This window comes from Colossoma macropomum, unplaced genomic scaffold (genome assembly GCF_904425465.1).
Source record: "Colossoma macropomum unplaced genomic scaffold, Colossoma_macropomum, whole genome shotgun sequence".
NCBI lineage: Eukaryota > Metazoa > Chordata > Actinopteri > Characiformes > Serrasalmidae > Colossoma > Colossoma macropomum.
In genome coordinates this window covers 20802215-20823223 of record NW_023494791.1, presented here as the reverse complement: position 1 = coordinate 20823223, position 21009 = coordinate 20802215, and the positions used below count along the sequence as shown (strand labels likewise).

Genomic DNA, 21009 nt, shown 5'->3' with positions numbered 1-21009 from the left:
GAGGAACATGTGAAATGTTTCTCAACACAACAAAGTATCTCATAATTGCATAGAGTGTCTTAAAGATAATGATATCTCCTAATAATAATAATAATAATGATATTTCATAATACTATCTCATAATATTGAGATACACACTCATGACTAATAATAATGAGATACTATCTGATAATTATGTCTTACAATGTTAGCGTGAGGAACATGTGTATCTTAACACAACATATCATCTCATAATCACATGAAGTCTCATAAAGATAGTTTTATCTTATAATTATAACTTACTATCTCATAATAATGAGATACTAACCCAACTCATAATGATGACATACTGTCTGGTAATTATGTCTAATAATGATAGAGTAAGAACCATGTGAAGTTTATCTCAACTCAACATAGTATCTCATAGTTGCATACAGTATCTTAAAGATGATCATGTCTCATAATAATGATACTAACTTATAATAATCATAATAATGATAACTCATAATGCTATCCCATAATAATGAGATACTAACCCATAGCTCATAATCATGAAAATCTATCTGATAATTATGCTTTATAATATCAGTTAACACTTTATTTGGATAGTCCACTTCAGATGCTTTGTAGATACTTAATTTACTTTCAAGTTACATTAAACTAAATATCTACTAAAATAACCATCATTTTCTTTAACTCTAAACCTAACCCGAACCTTAACCTCAACCCAAAACCTAAAGCTAACCCTCACCCTGGTCCACCACTGTTTAGAATCCCCTAGTTTCAACAGATAGTTTGTTAACAATTTGAACATCTGTAGATAATCTATAGGGGACTATAGTGGACTATCCAAATAAAGTGAGACCCAATATCACTATTATGACTTACTATCTCATACTTTTAGTATTTTCATAGCTGTGAAGTACTATCTCATAATAAAGAGCTAGCATCTCAGAACTATGAGTAAGTAGTTCATAATAATGTCTGTTACAATAGTGTTATAATATTGTATGTTAGCTCACTTTGTGATTTGTTATCTCATAATTAGTATCTCATCATTATGGGAAGCTTTTTATTAGTATGACTTAGTAAATACTTTTATTTTTAAAGTCTCAGAAATTGGCTTCCAAAGTTCTGTTTTTATTACTCTCTCCCTCTCTCTGTATCTTTTTCCTTATCTCTCTCTGTCTTACTCACTCTTTCTCACTGTGACTGATCTCTGTTTATATATTGTGTAAGTCAACAGAGCAGCTAATCGACCCCCATTCCTTTCACAGCCTTGCAGAATACACCCTGTGTGTCTGCCTGTCTGCCTGCCTGGCCACTGTCACCTCTTAATAGCCTGCAGCTGGAGAGGGGTAGGAGGGCGAGAGAGCATGAGCCAGGGTGGGAGAGAGTGTGTGTGAGAGAGAGAGAGAGAGAGAGAGAGAGAGAGAGAGAATGCGCGACGGGGGGGAGAGAAAGAAGGGAGGGGGTGGGTGAAAGGAGAGCTGTGATGCAGGCAGCAAATCACATGAGCAGAGATATGTTTACAAACTGAGAAGGAGAGGAGTGCTCGGCACCATTATGAGCAGCCAGGGGCTGGAGCAGAAGACTGGTAAAGCATTAGAGCTGAACAAAACACACAGAGGGTGGACCCTTTCTTCTCAAGGCAATCTTTTTTTCCAGTTCCTCCTCTCCTGTGTGCTTTTTGGAGGACAGAGAAAGAGAGAGAGAGAGAGAGAGAGAGAGAGAGAGAGAGCAGGGCAGATGGTGAAGAGGAGACAGAGCCGTCACCAGCACAATGCCACTCACAGCTTGAAGGAGCTACATTCACAGCTCCATTCACACTGAGACTGCACTGAGCCTCAGCTCCTCTCTTGCTTTGGAAAAAAGGGGGTGATAAGAATGAGAAGACTGTTCTGAAGGACAAGAAAAGCAGGTGGGCTTCAGAAAGGTGGGACAAGGTGTCACAGGGACAGGAAGAACCTCGTGACAATGTTTTGGAGGTAGACAAAGCAAAGCAAGTGAGTGCACTTCCATGATCTATATATATGCTCAGACTGAAAAGCATTAGACTGCTGGTGTTATTGTAACTGTGATTCCAATGAAAAGAACTATTTTAAACTGCCAATAATAATAAGCTCTTAATGCAATCTGACCTGTGTGAAAGGCACCCTACAAAGCAGCCTTCTTGAAGTACCAAAATCTGGACTTTGGTTTTTGGACAATGACTCTGGACAAAAGAAAAAGTCAAAGCAACACTATTTGTTAGGTGTCGTTCTGCCTGTATTTCGTGGAACGTTTGAGATCACAGAAGGAGGGCAAAACATTTTGATATCTACGCCAACCCTGAAGTGGACATTGACCGACTTGTCTTTTTAAGTGTTTTAACCAAGTCGTCCTGCTTTTACACAAACACTGAAGGGAATGTGGTGGGTGCTTGCAAGGCTGTGAAGACTTCTTCAGCTGTGGTATTGTTGTAGGAGTTTTTCCAGCGAGGACAAAGCCCAGATTATTTATCTGACATTGTTTGGGGGGGATCAACCTAGCTTGCTGACCCATTTTAACACAGCCTTGTGGAACAGATCACTGATTGACTGGTTCTATTGGAGCAGCCTGACACCTAGTTTCATGAACCCTCTCCAGTGGTGTAACGGTGAGTATGAATCATAACACCCTCCCCACATCCATGCATCTGAATCCCCGTGACCTGTTCTACGTGTTATGCTAGCCGCGAGGCACCCTTCCCTAAAACATGTGTTATTCACAGCGTCTCCAGCCTTCTCCATGGCTTTCTATCAATGATTCACTAACATCCTCCTAAGATTACAAGTGCCCCTGCTTTAACCCAAACAAGTGAAAGCCCTTTACCTTTCTCCTTGCAGAGACAATCTCCTGCATGGCCTGAACTTGTGCACAGACTGGAGAGAGACTTATTGTCTGTGTGTCACTCTGTGTTCTATTGTTTGAAGCGAATGTATGCTGTTTGGCAGAGTATGACCCCTGATGTCAGCCGCCATTGTTTTCCATGGTGCTTCCTTCCCAGGTTGGTGAGGCCCACAAATGAACAGCATGGATTGGATGTGCCCCATGCCCTTGCCTCCCCCTCTACCCCCCATTAGACTGAGCAGATGGTGGCTTCATGGCAGAAGGGGCTGCGGCTGCAGCCACTTGTGTTTGCCTTTGTGCACGGACAATTGCCCAGGCTTCACCCAGGCTCTGCCAACTGCTCTACCTTTCTCTCCATCACTCTCTCCTTGTTTGTCTCCTCCCCTGCACCCTTTTGCCTCACTCCTTTGTTTCATGCCCTTCCCATTAAGGCAAAGCCACTCTTATTTTGCTCTATTTCTCTCTCCTTTCATATTGTTGCTGTGGTAACAAAACCTTGTATCTCCAAAATATTCAGCTTTACAGGAAAGGAAAAAAGCATTCTGGACTAATGATTATTGATGCAGCAGTATTTTATTCTAAGCAATTGTTAACCATTTTTATCATACTTGTAACATAATGTAAAGAACAGCTGGCTATTTCAAATGAAAAATGGCAGTGTATCCCAGGTTTTTTGTCTTTGGTAAGTCAGCAACACAAAATGTATACAGAATATTTGACAACTGCCTATGTATTTGATTGACCTGACAGAAATACACACATCAATTCTGTCAGCTCACAGCCAATACATATGGAATATTTATTGCATAGCGCTGTTGTACATGGGAAATGCTGTCTGTGTGTTAGAGGAATTCACAAATACACTTGTCATAAACACAATACATTCAAAGATAATAAGGTAATCCGTCTTAAAAAGATTGGAGCAGATATTTAGCAGCATGTGTAACCAGTACTTACAGAATGTGGAACTGGGGAAAGCTAAAACTTGTTGAGTTCATTTTTGGCATACTGCTCAACCTGCCAAGAGTGCTCCAATGCAGTTTAGTAGAGAACATGTATCTCTTCTAGGAGTAAATAACAGAAAGTCTTTCCAAAGAATTTGCTCTCTGTCTTGACTCACAAATGCATCAATAGAGGGGAGTGAGGATGAATACACAATAAACAGTGTAGAATGGTAGAGGTCATTGTTTTGGGGACAAAGAGAGGGACACAACTTTGCCTTATACAGTGTTTTCCTTCTCATTTAGTAGTTAATGTGAGTAGTTTATTGTACAGTAGGAATCAGACAGCACTGCAGAGATTTCACTCAGTCTGCCTTCTTTATGGCTTCCCATAGTGGAGGGTTTCTGTTCAGCCTTTTGTTTCACCCACATGCAGAATGCTCGAGAGATGTCCACGGCAGTGCTGGGCCAGGCAGTATGCTCAGCACGTTGCAGTCAAACATAATAGGAATACATTCACTGTTTTCTCTATTGATAATGCTTTCTGTTTAATAGATTATTTCAGTATTGATTGCAGTAAAGATGCATTACAAAATTCTTCATTGGATATTGCCAGCTGCCTCTGATGATATACTGAGTGTAGACGACCATAGGCTCATATCTCATTACACCAAGAAGGACAGCTAAGCAGTGAAATTATGCAATAATTGTAATTGTGTTCTCATTGGCCAAGTAAAATCAGCGAGAGATCTACTTGTTGCTGAAGGATTTTTTTTTTTACTTTTTTAATGTTAAAATTTTGTTAATGACTGTTAAGGTTGCACAGTAGTTTCCAAATAAATATAAATAAGGTAAAAAATAACAAGAAATTCTTACTATGAAAAAAAAAAAGTTGACATCAAACTTTTCATCCAGATTCCTCCTTGACACTCTGAACTAGCATATGTTTACGTGTGTATATGTGTACATTACAGATAAAACTGTTTTTATCCCTCTCTTACACCCTTACCATTTGGAGATACAATGTTTTGATGTGTCAGCAACTACATAAATATTATAGGTTGTCTTTCATTTATTAATTAAGCATCATAAGCAAGTAGTTTTCAAAACAAGTTATCAGATTCATCAAAATGTGATGAATGTGCTATGTGCATATTTTTAATGCTGCAAGCTAACAGTCGAAACAAGAAAGGCTGATCATACAGTCTCAACTGTTAGCTCTCCAGAAGTTCAGCCTACTGACAACAATGTCAGAGTCTGAAAGGAAAGTGCCCATCACTTCTGCTGTTTCTCAATAGTGCTTTGCAGAGCTGTTGAAGTCGATTAATAAGATACCACAGTGACATACTTCTCTTGTTTTCAGTTTGAGTAGATGTATTACAGTGAAAAGTTCATGCAGCTCAGTGAAGTCCAACAGTGAGTGCACTGTTACGGCAATATGAGAAACATGCAGACGCTCCACAGGAGTGTATGCAATATGCATGCTGGGGCCACAGCGAACTGTACACATGAGAGTCATAGTGGAGTGTGTGGGCTGCCAAGGGCCTCGTAAAGACGAATATGTGATCCACTCACTCATCAGCTGAGAAATGCTAATTTGTGATTTATGCTGAGGCTGAAACTATTTGGAAAACAATACGAATGTTACTTGCCAGAGACCTTGAACTTCACCTACTTCGGTCATTTCATTTCAGTCAAGCTCCAATCAGGAAGTGCCAGAACAGTGAAACAGCCACGAAAATGTTAGCTCTAAGCATGACAAGCAGAGCACGACAAACATATTGTGTCTTAGTATGGGCACTGTTATTACTTGAATTCCTTTGTTGCATGAAAAACAGATTGTGGCTTTGAATCTGTCAGACTTTAAATGAGTCTTGTGTTTGTGGTCATGCAGGATGTCTGTGTGACTTGGGATTGCAGATTTCAGACTGCAAAATGAGCACCGACACCACATACCGCCTTCCATTGAATGTCTACGTCATCATCCTTGGGATTGGCCTCTTCATCTTCATGTTGAGCATGATCTTCTGTTGTTACCTGTTCAGGTAATCTTGTAGTGTTGAACCAGGTTCAAAATCAGAATTTACACTTAGAAAATAGTAAAAGTTTTGAGTGAAGCATGGAGACTAGTAGGTCAATGGGATGCTTGGATAATTAATTTATAGAACTTATGGAATTTATGCAGACATACATTTGTTCTTTTCTGGATGTAATCATGTAAAGTTAAACATACTGTATTCGTTCACAGCCTGAGACGACAGGGCACACGGGAGCAGTATGGATACAATGAGGTATATTTCATTTTAGTTTTATGCTTTTGAAAAATAAGTTCCTTCAGTGTCAGTTAACTTGTCTCTTTGCAGGTGGTTCTAAAAGGAGCAGGAAAGAAGCTCAGCCTGCTTGGAGTAAGTCATCTTAACACAAGCATTACTCTTAACAAAAATCTTTATGCTCAAAGAGAAACTGCATCTAAGCTTTGCTGTTATGAAACACTGAAATGAACTGGAATGAACTGTAAGAACCTGTTCGCCTCAAATACTGTTCAAATTGTAGCAAAACCAGGAGATACAAGCTCTCTCTTTATGTCTCTTGCCCTGTAGCAGACCTGTGCAGTTTGCCTAGAAGAGTTCAGGAGTAGGGATGAGCTCGGAGTGTGTCCTTGCTCTCATGCATTCCACAAGAAGTAAGACTAATTCCCATGCTGCCCACCATAAACACCCAGACATACATACATCTCTCGGCAGACATTCGGCAGGCTCCATTATACAATGTACTGTCCAGTATATACAATGTACTTTCATAATACTTTAATTCCTGAAACCACATACTTTTAAAAATAATAGTGCCAGAAAGCGTTCTTTGAAGAACTACTTTTGGTTCTCACAAGAACTGCATGGTTCTTTAGGGAACCAAAAGTAGTTCTTCAAAGAACTACACCATTTTTGTAAAAGAGATGTGTGAGTGTGAAAAAACTTTTTAAAGTTTAAAGAAACTTCACATAATGTAAACCTTCTAGGAAGAACCCTTAAATTGGTATAGGGCTTTTACATTACCTGCAGCACTACCAAATCTCTTTTTTAAACATGGCTGTTGAGGGAACCAAAAGTTTGTCTTCTATGGGATTGCTCAAAGAACGTTTTGTGGCGCCTTGTTTTAGGAGTGTAGAGGAAAAAAATATTTCGATAGTAGAAAAAAATCAACCTGTCTACCTATGATACATCACAAGGGAACTTCACGAGAACACTGAAGGAGGTGCAAAATGTAGATAACAAGCTTTCGAAATGTAAAACAACTACAAAAACATGCGTGCCATTCCTGACTGTATTTAAATGAGGGAGCTGGTTTTAAGCACTAGAACATTTCATGGTTCAAAGTAACCTCAGCCTGCAAGCCATGTTCTGTTTTGTGAGTGCAAAACATTATATACAGAGAACATTTGGTTTTGCTCTTATTTTGCAGAAGTTTGATATTGTGTTGTGCTGCTACATATGGTCACAATTCTGTTTAACAACCAACCCTGTTTCTGTGGAGTTTAAGTAAAAAAATTTTATTTTTCTTCAGTATAGCTTATAGATTATAGCTTATAGATTTTAGCTTATAGAACTACATATCATCATTGCAGGAACAAACCCTTCAGTGTCCAAAATGGACAAGGAAAAAATGTTCTTAACTATTCTGAATTAGATTTTAATCAAAGTTATTTTGGACTATTTCCAAAAAAATTGTGTTTCTACAACAGTGACTAATATATTCTCTCTCTCTCTCTCTCTCTCTCTCTCTGTCTCTCTCTACGTGCATGTGCAGGTGTTTGGTGAAATGGCTGGAAATCCGAAGTGTTTGCCCCATGTGTAACAAACCCATCTGTAGGCTCCAGCCTGACCCTCCACAGGGGGCCGAGGGGCTGCAGAACCCCCTAGAGGTGTGAGCGAGAGGGCTGGTGTCAGTAAGAGAAACAGGAGACTCTCGCTGTGTGGAGCTCGCTCAGCTTCACTCGAGAACAATACAAAAAACACACAGTGTCACATGTAGCCCACTCCCATATCCAGCTGACCCTCATTCTACCACTAAAACAGTCCTCTAATGCAGCAGCGAGGAGCTTTCACATTGACACGATAATGTTTTGAAGTTCTGACTTAATGCACTATGCATTCAGCCTTAATAAAAAGCATCATATAGATGCCCTGGGCTGAGAAAGAGAGATTTTGGCTATTGAGACTTGCACAGAACCTGAATACTTTGTGTAGGCACTGCGCAATATATATGCACACAAATGCCATCGGAATGGCAGAGGACATTATAGTACCACAGACCAGTAAAGGATGATTATATGACGGAAGCGTCAGAATGGAGCATTCTGTGTCCTATGAAGGCCTATGATCTTGGGATCTCGCCAAAATGTTTTCAGATTTGTCAAGTAAATCAAATGTATCAGTGGATCACAGAGACGTTCCTGGATTTGAAGAACCTAAACGATTGTTTAATGCCTGCCCTCCCAGCACTCCCAGGCCAGGTTTGGGTGAACTGGAGTTTTAGGTAATCTTTAAGTTATTTTGAAGTTGTTATTTTATATTGTAAAGACCTCTCAATAAAGTGTAACATTTCCTTGATGGCTTAACATCTGTATTTATGGTTTGTTTACTGGACCACAGAATTTCTTCCTATTTAGGACCATAAGTTAGACTTGCAAATAAGACATGCTTGTCTGTGTAATGCAATGATGTCATGTACGATTTGAATTACATTCATTTTTGTCAGAGCAAACACCAGACCCATTCCTAGTGAATCTCCACTTATGTGAGGCTGAATTACAATTCCAACAAAAGCTCTTTTCATGGCTAAACTCAACAAATTCCTGTGGCAATGCTTGCTATTTTACATGGCAGTGCTTGCTATCTGTGTTAATGGGCCAGCCTTGTGACTGTCGTCAACAGTGCATTCCACTAAGTTTATGTCAGTGTGGGCTCTGTACGGCTGCCTGAGAGATGTTTTTGTTAGCAAAGCATTGATATCTGTGCTTTACATTTGTTAGAGGATCTCAGTATAAATTGACCCCCACAGACAGAAAAGAATGTTTTGTGTAGAACACTGTATAGGCACGCGTTAATAACACTGTGACCCCCACAGGCATGCTACTATCAAAACACACAATGAAAAGTGAACACTTGTCTTAGGAACAACAAAAACTTATAATGGGTCACACAAGGCGTTTAGAGTTATAGACAATAATAAAATATGGTGACATAGTAAAATAACAAAGTGCATGATACACTTCAGGTCGTTTCCATTTTCCATTTATCCACTTGTGTGCTTATGCCATTCATGGTGCTTCACCATGCAAGGAGGAGAATGTGAACTGTTCCCTGGTCTACATATCCAGAATTAGACCGGACTGGCCTGTACACAGAAAGTGAGGCTTACGCCAGCTTGCAGATCCCATATCATTTTGAATTGGAGGGCACTACAGTGACTTACAAGCAGGTCTCAGAGTTTTGGTGGGAGGGCCTAAAGGGTTCCAAATCTCACCTTTCACCCACTTATTCTAACATTAAACTGATGCAATAGTTCATTATCTTGGCCCTTATCTTGGAAATCCAAATTTTCCTCAGGTTTTGAAATAAAAGAGTTTGATGTGGTTTGTAAACATTGTTTAAGTTTCAACTCATTTCAAACTTCACTCTGTCGTCTATACAGTCCATTTATGACTGTATATTAAGACTAACCTGCAAAACCAGCTGGTTTTCAATTCATTGTTTTTGTTGTGTCACCAAAACCAACACATATCTGTATAACGTAGCCTATTCAGCCAACACCACTTTAGCACCACCCAATCACGTTGAAGTTAGAAAGTGTCCTGACTGCTTTTTGAACGAGGCACAGTGCACAATCAGAACATAGCTCATTTACATACATCAGTCTTAAAGCCTGTTTAATTTTTAAGGGATAAAGAGCAGTTAGAAAATGGTCATGTAAAAATGAATTATGACTGCTTTTAGTACATAAACCCACACAAACATCATAAATCAAAAACCTTTTTGGTATATGGGCCCTTTCAGTACACATTGGTTTGGTTATGTGTAGTCAAATTAGCACATTGCCGCTGTCAGAATAAACCTTGTCTCTCCAAAATGGTAACTTTACAGAAGAATGACAAAACACCATTAACTTGCAATGGAACTTAATGTAATGTGATTTTTAAAAATATTCATCATGAAATAAGAGGCTGTTCATCTTGAAATGTGAACACAATGTAAAAGTAATGTGGAATTTTCAAATTGTGCAAAAATGACAAATAACACAAATTGACACACAAGTCAGCAACAGCAACAATATGCTGCTAAATCTGTTTTGTTGAAGTATATTTTGGGACAAAGTTAATGTAGATTATGTTTCAGTGTGATTGTAGAAACGTAAACTGCATAAGCAGTTAAGCATTAAGGAGAAGAAAGAGAAGAAAAGTAGCCGCCCTCTTAATTATACTAGTCACTCAGAATGATAGCTGAGTAGAAACAGTATGGCACACATTTCATTTCAACCTCAGGCTGATTTTCAGTAGTTATGAAGTCATGACCTGAAGGCTAACCGACCAAAACATGCATTAGAATTTCAGAGGGCATTCTTAAATGCTTAACAACAGTTTAAAACAGATAAGAGCTTGACATTTAAACATGATACATAACGATTTGGCTCTTTCAGCTTTGAGACAAAAATAGAAATGTTTCTCTGGAGAGCGGACTTACATGAGGCAGTGGCAGAGGCCTCAGACGAGCTGTGTTCTACATTAGCGTACTGAACCCCTTAAACTCTAGGGGCTGTATGTGGGTCCCACACTTCAGTTCTTCATTCTTATGCTTACATAATGTACAAATTACTTTCACAGTAGCTACAGGATTGTTCATATTAGTCATTGTATTAAGCCAAGGGTGTAAAAGTTTAACTGATATTTTCCTTGTTGGCATCTGTGTGAGCTGCATGTTGAGATACGATGTGTGGTCAGAAATTAGATGGTGCGATTTGCACGTTGCAACTCATCCCAGCTTATCTAACAAGTTGCTGAACAGAAACTAGAGAGAGGCAGAGTGGAGAGATGATTACAGCACTGCACACATCAAGAGGCTAATAAACTACACAGTATAAATCTACAAAGCATTTCTGCTTCAACCAACACTGAAGCATTAAAGCTTCTTAAAATGTTTTCTATTATTAAGGTTTTTACTTGATTGTGAATTATTTCACCCCCTTAGTGCATTCTAGGTTTTCTGTTTAGAGTTTTTTTTCATTGTACTTTGTTATTTGTATCACATTGTATACCTGTGCAATTATATATATATACAGGACAAAGAAGACTTCCTTGTCCAAGATATTGTGGGTAAGCATGAAGCAGTGTGTTCAAGTCCATAAAATTTTATGAGGAGCATGAACAATATCTGCACAATGGAAATGACTTTTTTTTGGACAAAAATAGCACAAACCAACATGAAGTGGAAGAATGACCAGACAACTACTTGAGATGTGTAAAACCTTGGAAATCACAAACATCTAATTCAAGGAGTTTTCTTTCTGTGTGAAATTGTGTTCACACACAGTAAGCAAAACGCTCTCTGCTGACCAAAAGCGTTCAGTACAACTTCACCATCATCCCAAACAGGCTAAATGAGCACCATCTAGGGAAGAGGAGAGGAACTAGCACTGTCTGAATTGTATTAAAAGGAGGGGACTGAGTAGGCCTATTTCCAGTAAACAAATTTGGGTAGTAACGAATGGATTTGTAGTAATGGATTTGTACTTCTGAGTGTTTTCAAAACAATGCTACTTTTACTTCTATTATGCAAGTGACCAAATCTGTCCTGCGATGTGACTGGTTACCACCGTCACTCTGGAGGTTTATTTTAGTTCAAAAGTGCACCAAAAACGAACATACTTTCTATGCTAAAACATTTCTATGCTGAATGCTTTATAACATTCCATTGTGGTTCTGTAAGTTACATATTTTTGAGCTGTTTCTTTTGTACTCCTACTCAAATTGTTTTGGGAAACATATTTTCACTCGACTCATAAAAAGTATGGCTTAGGTAGCACAGAAGAAAAGTACAAATCAATATTATAATTATAAGAAGTACTATAATGGAACAACTATCTGCTTAGTAATGGAATGAATAAATAAAATCAATTAAACACTTTAAAAATCATTTCATGTTATTGCTGCATATAATTAATAGATTATACAGAAGGTGTTTTTAAACTTTGTTATTGTACCTTATGTCAATTTTATCACATGAGGAAATACATAAAGCATTTGAGATAAGACAGTGAGATGAATATGGAGAAAAAAATATTATTTTGGTTCAGTTACTGTGGATCAACAGAGTAATGTAAATACTACTGAATGCAGAGGCTAATGATTCCCCTCATGAAATTTTTCACCTCCCAGAAAATGCTGCTATGTGTCATCGCCTGTATGGAAATCTGATATATGGCAATATATGGATTTTAAATATATGACATATAGTAGCATATAACATAATTTCCATTTATCCAACTCCAATATGTCACATGTAGACCTGTATGCCAACTTATTTGAAAATATGGGGAATATATTTCAGCCGTATCACCATAAATAAACATATATGTGTAACAAATATCAATTAACATTTAACAATATATGCCAGAAAACACTCATATATGGATGCCATATGTTACTCATATATGCCAGTATGATGTTATAGAATATAAGTTTTTATGCATCTTCTTTGTTTCTTTCACAAACGTTGGAATGAAGTGAAAATTAGTATAATAGCTACATAATTACACTCTAAAACATGCACATTGTAAGCCATGGATGTATGTATCAGACATATGTGTAATATATCGTCACTGTCCAATGAAAAACAAGTATCTCCAAAACAGTAACTTTACAGGAGAGGGCAAAAACGTTCTTTACTTGCAATTTAAGTTAACAGAAAAAGTTTTTATTCTAAGCAATTTTGGAGCATTTCTGTTGGTCCAATCATCATGAAATTTTCACACAATGTAAAGGATGGCTGCTGAGCTTAAATGACGCAGAAAAGCAAAAATCGCAAAAAATGGAGATACGTTTTTCATTGGACAGCGACGATATATATATATATATATATATATATATATATATATATATATATATATATATATAATATATATATATATATATAAATTATGAATATATTTATATTATATTTAATAATAAATAAACATTAAACATTACACATGAACACACTTACCTCTCGTTTTCTATCTTTAAGAAAAGGTAAGTATTTACAGTGCATTAGTTTGAATCCACAGCAACTTCCGTCCTTCTCCGGCAGGTGGCGATATTTACCACATGGAGAACAGTTTACGTCAAGTCGAGGACAGCAAAGGAAAGCTGACATCCTTCCACTCACCCACTGTATCCAAGTAAGATGATTCACTCTGCTATGTATTTTTATTTGTGTTATTTCTGTTGCCTCATATTTATTAGTAGGGTATAAATCCACACATATGCGCTCGATCAGCTCCAACATCCTAAGACTGGAAGCTTTTTCAACCGTCATGTTAACCGAGCTGATTTAGCCTATGACAGAAAATTATAAATGAACACGCTTAAGTTAAAGTCTGTGCTGGCAGGCGAGCGATACCAGATTCATTATACGGTGATACAAAAATATGGCCAGGATTTCTCCATCACACTCATCACTGAGGGGACTGAGTGACCCACACTGACTGACTGAGAGGTGCTGTTTTCCAGCAGGGCCAGCCATGGCAGGGCATGACGCAGGAAGTCAGCACCAGTTCACAGGGGTTGCCAAATATTTCAATTCATACACCATCACAGGGAGGAGGAACGTGAGTAGAACATACTGATCTATTCTTGTTCAGGTTTCTAAAAGCTGTTACCCTTATGCTATAGTGACCAAGGGCTTCTAGCGCCCCCCCCCCCGGCATTGGGCTGTGAGAACTCTGTTCTCTGGAGGGATGGAGTTCAGTCGAATAGCTTTGGGATGAGGTGGAGTGGCAGCTGTGATCCAGAATGAATCAACCAACATCAGTATCTGACCTCACCATTGCTCTTTTGGCTGAATGTAATCAAATGCTTACAACAATGTTCCAACATCTAGTGTAAAGCCTTCCCAAAAGAGAAGAGGCTGTTACTGCAGCAAATGGGGACGATCTCCCAATTAATACCCTTGATTTTGGAATAAATGGTGGATAAGCAGGTATCTGCAAACTTATAGTCTATGTATTGTCGCTGTCCTAACAAAAGCATCTCCAAAATGGTACTTTTATAAGAGAAGGCAAAAACTTTCATAACTTTTAGTGTAAGTTTTTATTCCTATTTTATTGGAATAGGATATATAGAGTATAGGATATTTTATTAGAATACTTTATTTCTGGTCATTTTTACTGGTCCATGAATTTCTACTTTGAACATTCATCATGAAATGTCCCCACACTGTAACCTTCTGATCAAATGTTGTAGAAAAATAAAAATAAACAAAATAGACATACATGGTTTTGATATGACAGTGATGATATGTGATATGTTAAATGTTTTTCTAGTGTGTGCTGGCCACCTACGCAGGCATTGCTATAATCTTCCTGTATTTCAAATTGAAACCCAAGAAGAAGCCTGTTACAGCAAAGTGATGACAACTGTAAGTAACTTTGTGCTTTGTAAGTAACTCTGAAGTCTCAGTGCCACTGCCAAGATTACACATCTTCAGAATAATTAGCTTAAATGTCCTTTATATTTTCATTGTGTGACATTTTCAGTTGCATTGTACAGACAGTAATTTCTATGGCACTGTACTATTCTGATACTGGATTTTAAATGACTTCTGATTTGAGTTGCTTGTAGATTTGCATTTTATAAGTGTAGATAAACAGCACAATCTCTTGGTAAACCACATACGCATTTTTTTTTCATTTATTTAACTCATTAATGCACACCAGAATTGCTTGTGAGTTAATTGTGTTTTGTGTCTATCTGTTTATAGGCTCTCTGTGGCCAGCTCCAGTGCAGTGCATACTGGCTGCATTTCAAGTTCCATATGCTTCATCTGCTTTTGCCAGTGCTGTGTCCAGTTCATTATCATGATAGCCACAGCAGTGAACACATGTAGAGCATGAAACAAAAGTGACTCATTTCAACTGATTAAATTCTATCAACAGCTGCAAATTTTAATAATAATGCCAAAATGTTTGTGAGGCATATAATACTTTGAAGGCAATGGCATAATTTGTAATTCTAAGGCAGTATAGAAATGATTCGCTGAAGTGTGTCTCTACAGGTCTGTCACACAAACAGTTAGAAATGTCCAGAGAAAGCCTGCGTTGAAACTCGCAGCAGTGGAGAAAAATCATTCAGGAAATTAATCATCTTTTAGGCTACTTTTTTAAGCTTTCTGTGCATATTGCTTGCTGCTCCCAAGTGCAGAGGAACACTTTCATTTTCAACAAGATGTGGTGTATATTGTGTAGCCCCAACAGCAATTCAAAAAGGACTGAAAGTAAGCAGTCCAAACCAGTTATGAATGTTGTAGCCCAAGAAAACGTTGCTTCCAATATTTTAGTCTATACTTTAATGAATACAGCATAAATATCACAATAGCTGATTTGTTTCTGATGATTAACATTGCTTTGTAACGTTGCATACTAGCTGATATAATACCACAATGTGGAATTTCATTTCACAAGACCAGATTCACTTCAAGTTCACAACAAATAATAAATAAACTAATGATGACCTTCATGCTTGTCGTTTTGATCTATGACATTTAATTTTGTTGCTGTTTTTGTTTGTCACATGTAAATATCTGTCTCAAAATATTCATTTGATTATGTTAAGCATTTTTTTAAAATAAATTTTACAAACATACATTTTACTTTTTGAGCACAATGGAAAACATGATTAGCTAATTAAGCATACTAATCATACCAGCCAGGAGAAAAAAATGTTCACACAGGCATGAAATTGCATTCACCTTGTGTGACCTAATTACAGTCACCAGCACCATCTCACCAGATGCCACTTTTTAGGCTGTTTTTATGTCAAGCATGGAGGGCAGTGTTTTCATTTAACGCTTCACGTCTCTTTTAGTGACCTCATTGGCCAGTGTGTATTTATCTATTAACCAAACCAGTCATTTGAGTAGACTTAGGTTATTCTTGATTGTCCTAGCAATTTATTGGCACAGTGTGATGAGCTTTTATAAGTTCAACCAGAAAATGAGATTTTCTGTTGACCCCATGCTGTGTATGTTGTGTTTTCTCTGCTCACATGTGCCTGAATCAGTTTATTAAGAGCTTAATAGTTAACTGATGAGGCATAGTGATACAGCCCAAAAAAAGTAGTCCTCAGGAGTGGTAGTGGGAACTGATGATTTCTATATTACAAATACAGTGTGTAAGACTGAATTTATGTTAAGTTTCAAAATGATTCTGTTTCATACAGACGATAAAAAAGCTCAGCTTATATCAAAGCTCCAGACTGACTATGTGTCATCTATAAAAACAGAAATCTGTCCGTATTTCAGAAGACCATGATTAGAACAGGAGGCGATCTGTAAAACCGTATTGCCTTGTATAGTGTAGTGAAAAGTGTATAGTGGTTCTTTAGGTGTAGTACTGTTGTGCCTGCTCTACAAAATAGACATTAAAGGGAAATTCTACCAATTTTAAAATTTCTGCATAATGCAATCATTGTGATGTAAACATAGTCATTCAGAGCAGTTTGATGTGAGATGGTTAATTGTAGAATTTTTTTTTATTTTTTTTTCAGTGGTGGTGATGGGAACCAGGGGTTGCAGTGTCTGTAAACACAAATATAGCCCTGGGAGAGTGAATGTAGTGTATCTTTAAAACTAATTTTAGAACACTAGGACATTAAGAACCATGTTGTACCTTTGACCTTACATTTACATCTTCTGGATCTTGGAAACTAAAATTTACCTGGACACTACGCTTTCCCTGAAAATGCATTAAAGTTTGATGCTTATCATTCCTCCATGACGTCTACTAGTGAAAATCAGATTTGCTAAATCCTGCCTAAGCACATTACACAGATAACAGACATTCTCACTTTCCTTTTTTAAAGGAATTAAATCCTTGTTCACACTAACACTAATCTGCACACACAGACCCTTCTCTGCTTATGACATATGGCTGGAGAGGGTAGCCTCTAGCTCCAGACAAGCCCATCATGTGACTGAGGTAAAAACAAGGCCGTTCAACATGTCTGGGCCAGGCTTTTTAGACAAGACATGGAGCAGCTGGCCAACCATGCCAACCTGCAATCAATGAATCAAACTGGTAGATGGACTTTATATGCCTAATTGAACAGCACAATTACTTGTTCGGTGCAAAACGACCAGACAGCATGAGCTCATGTGGCCTGACTTGTGAACAGTGGCTCATCTGGGACATACATTATTTAAAGAAGTGGGAGATATTTGATTTATATGTCTGCGTTTAGGCTACAGTAATGCCATTAAACATTAAAGAATCTATTTTTAATAGACCAGGTAAATTTAGATTTATAAAAAAATAAGCATCAACATGATCTTTTGAAATCTATTTAAAGTTTATTGGAATGTTATGCACATACATATAATCATATGCAAATGTTTAGATGCCCCAGTGAAATAAAAAATGTTTTCTTGATTTTCTTAGTGAAACTAAGTACACATCCTGTATGGAGAACAAACCTCTGAATATTGTGCAATTACTGTTATTTGCTGAATTTAACATATTGGTAAAAAAAACATAAAATGTGGCCTGTGCAAAAATCACAGCACATTTTTTATTTTTTTATATGTTGAACTGAGCAGATAAATCGAAATTGTGCAGTAAAACTTGCACAAAAATGTCATATTTAAGTTTGTTCCCTGTAGACGATGTGTTAACTTATTGTCACTTAGAAAATCAATAAAATGTCTTTTAACCAGAAGTGTGTAAAACTTTGTATATGACTGCACATTATTCCTATATGATGTACAATGCATAATGTACAATGAACTGATATTTAAAATGATGTATAATTGTGAACGTAGATAGACAGATAGATAGATGGATGGATAGATAGATAGAGAGAGCACTGCACCCTATGTGGGCTGGGGAGGGGTAAAACAATAAATTGGGGTTGATGACCTGGCCTGAATCAAATCCTTGCTGTCTGCATTTACTCTTAACAGATGGAAAGAGACATCTAGCCAAACACTCCTGTCTGCTTTAGTTCCTCCGAGGCACCCAGATCAATTATTTATTTCCCATGTAGTGTAGCTCCCTGTATGTGACAGCCACTAATGCAAGCCTCATACTGTGCCTCATTTAGATAGACAAACCAGAAAACAAAACATGCATTCATCTGTCACCTGACGTATGAGCACATGAGACAGTAAGACTGTTAAATGTATCTCAGTATAAAAAGAAAACCACTGGAAAAACTTAACATCAATAAGTCATAGATTAGATCACATTATCAACGCTGGGTCAACAGCATTGCTATTATTATTATTTTATTACTATTAAATCATTGCATCAGCAGTGTATTTACATGTCATGAGTAGGAACATCAAATTAATTATCGAGTCCTGCTTTTCATCAGTCCGGCATAATTTTGGTGTTCAATTACAAATGACATAATTATGAGGTACTGAGAGGCCTATTTGCTTTTTGAGTCTACTGAGACTGGCTGAATATGAACACGTTATCTTGGAAGAAAAGGAAATAATATTCCATAGATGTTCAAGATGCTCATGGATTTAATCAAGTAGTCTCCTCTGTCATTGACCCCCAGTGTGTTAAAGTGCCTAGGCCAGATGGTAAGTTTTGTGCATTTGTAACGCATGGCTTTCAGTGGATTCTAAGGCTGATAGCCCTGCCAAAGTTAATTGGAATGTCATTAAAGTTTGAGTGGGTGGAGTAGGAGGGGTAGGGTGAGGGTGGGCTGTGTGTTTTTTGCTGTCGATTAGGGCCGAGTCTGTATGTATGTGTGTGTGTGTGTGTTTCAGGGGTAATAATGTTCAGATGGGGCAATAGGATGGGGCTCCACCTGCTGCCACCTGTCAGTACACCAGTCCTATATAAGCATCCCCTTTACTCCTCATGGCCAAACAGATTTGAGCTTGCTGCTAATACATCAGTCTGGACTTGTGTAGTAGAACAGTCCATACCAGCCCCACTGGAAGGACACTGTTTGTTCATCCCTTAGGAAACCTCTCTTAACTAAACGCTTTACATCTCCATCCTTGAAGGACAGTGGCATCACTTGTGGAAGGATGAAGCCTCGCAGACCAAGCTGTGCAGATTCAGGCTCTGAGTCTGACTCCAGAGAGCTGGAGAAATTTGAAAGTGCGGCACGGAGGAGGATGGCAGCCAATGCTCGAGAGAGGAAGAGGATGCAGGGCTTGAACACGGCCTTCGACAGACTCCGCAAAGTGGTTCCTCAGTGGGGTCAGGACAAGAAATTGTCAAAGTACGAGACCCTACAGATGGCTCTGAGCTACATCATGGCCCTCAACCGGATCCTAACCGACTCCAGCACGCACAGCACCCCTCACAGGCAGTGGCTGGACCTGCAGTTTGACAGCATGCAGTCGGAGAGCTACCCTTGCATTGTGAGATACAGCTCACCCATTGAAACAGAAGACATTCACTCCTCCTTCTCCTATCATTATGAGGGCTTTCAAGTCCCTACTTAGACTGAGATACGATGGATTGTATCTTTTATTGTGAAGATACAGGAGTGAGTAAATACATTTGTATTAAAGTTCTGTATTATGTATTATCCTACATTTTACATTGGTCAGATGAACTTTGGATTACCTTGGAATATTTCTGACAATTTGGTTTCAAAAAAGTGCATTTATAGTGCCTATAGTATTTATAGTATTTATTTTTATAATTTATTTTTGTAATCAAAAGAAATTTTATTATGGTCAGTATTTTCATGAAGTAATGAGAATTGTTGGTGGATCTGGTTCTCTTAGCCATGTTCTCAAACCTTGTACTACTTTGTATCATATACATTTTTGAAGCCCTGAAGTGCAGAGTCTGTATAAAAGCTTAGTCAAAGCTAATGTACCATAAAAGCTGTTATCTGAAAATTGTTTTGGCATCTTAATTTTTTGTTTGTTTATATGTTGTTTTTTTTTTGTTATTATTGAATTGGTATTTAAATCTGACATATCCAGCACAAGATGGATCTTTAAAGAAATATTTGCAAACTATTTGCGCTCTGTCTCTGGACACATTTCTTGTGTATTATGTATAGTTTCTAGTCCTACTAGTGCTTGAGTACCATAATAAACTTGAAAGATTCACTTTCTTGTGTAATTTTTTGCTTTGGTTATATTAAACAACACCATCAAAAAGTAAGCAAATAAAAAAATACAAAGAAACCAAACCAAAAAAGACAACAACTAGATACCATAAATGCATGATTCTTATTTATTTGTTATCTAAAATTTACAGCAAATGCCAGATGTTATGTAGAAGCAAAAGAAAAGTTATTAATTACAAACAATCAATGTATTTAATGTCAATGTATATGTCTTCATAAACATTTTAGATATGATTAGAATAAAACAACAACAACAATAACAACAACAACATTGCAATGTCACTTTTCTACATTGTGGCAGTAAATCTAACTGTTGGCTGTGTGTGTCTGCTCTAATGCCCACACTGCCCAGATAAAAGCGTGGTCATTTCAGCAGAGCCCAGTGTGTCCTTAGATAAGACCGTTCTAAGCAAACATGTCTCTGCGGTTTCCTCAGGGAAATGCTAAATCATGTTTAAAGGACTGCAAGTGACGTCACATGTGAAGCGCCTGTTTACATGCTGAAATCTGTTTTGTAACTGGGTGCAAATGAGAGGCTTAAGTATTTAGGATGTTTTTTATACATATATAAAACTCTTGTTTTTATATATTAAAATTTTTATATATAAAAAACTACTCAATGTACTAAAATTATCCAATATTACATTTATTTGATGATCATTGACATTTTCCATTTACCCAGTAAAAGCTATGCTGTTCCCATTTACCAGGACTGGGTCTAGCAAGGTCTCAAAAAAAATAAAAAAACAATCAAGAAAACAAAACAAAACACAAACATGATAGTTGACTTTAATGAATTAAATGGATTGAACTGAAATGTGCCACAGCTTCTGATATGCCAGACTTTCCAACCGCTCTTGATCA

General features: G+C 37.6%; 3 protein-coding genes across 7 annotated transcripts; all 3 read left to right on the top strand.

The window, feature by feature from the left end:
• Window positions 1–1432: 1432 nt before the first annotated feature.
• si:dkey-51a16.9 (RING finger protein 122) lies at window positions 1433–8414 on the top strand. 4 transcript variants are annotated; one of them, XM_036574326.1, is made up of 8 exons: window positions 1489–1985; window positions 2547–2617; window positions 2847–3007; window positions 5686–5836; window positions 6040–6082; window positions 6155–6196; window positions 6392–6474; window positions 7596–8414. In XM_036574326.1, exons 3-8 carry the CDS (start codon window positions 2968–2970, stop codon window positions 7714–7716), a joined length of 480 nt encoding a protein of 159 aa, XP_036430219.1. In that variant the 5' UTR covers window positions 1489–1985; window positions 2547–2617; window positions 2847–2967; the 3' UTR covers window positions 7717–8414. The 4 variants fall into 4 exon arrangements, with proteins under 4 accessions (XP_036430218.1, XP_036430219.1, XP_036430220.1 ...); XM_036574327.1 differs by lacking the exon at window positions 2847–3007 and having other exon boundaries at window positions 1491–1985; XM_036574325.1 differs by lacking the exons at window positions 2547–2617; window positions 2847–3007 and having other exon boundaries at window positions 1433–1630.
• A 4722-nt stretch (window positions 8415–13136) lies between these two features.
• On the top strand, window positions 13137–15555 carry LOC118809944 (ATP synthase membrane subunit DAPIT, mitochondrial-like). Of its 2 annotated transcripts, none has more exons than XM_036573459.1 (4): window positions 13137–13220; window positions 13552–13649; window positions 14364–14458; window positions 14801–15555. In XM_036573459.1, exons 2-3 carry the CDS (start codon window positions 13563–13565, stop codon window positions 14448–14450), a joined length of 174 nt encoding a protein of 57 aa, XP_036429352.1. In that variant the 5' UTR covers window positions 13137–13220; window positions 13552–13562; the 3' UTR covers window positions 14451–14458; window positions 14801–15555. The 2 variants fall into 2 exon arrangements, with proteins under 2 accessions (XP_036429352.1, XP_036429353.1); XM_036573460.1 differs by having other exon boundaries at window positions 13154–13220; window positions 13555–13649.
• Window positions 15556–19081: 3526 nt separating this feature from the next.
• Window positions 19082–19504, top strand: atoh7 (atonal bHLH transcription factor 7). The gene has a single exon (XM_036573458.1). It carries the CDS (start codon window positions 19082–19084, stop codon window positions 19502–19504), a length of 423 nt encoding a protein of 140 aa, XP_036429351.1.
• Window positions 19505–21009: the final 1505 nt, after the last annotated feature.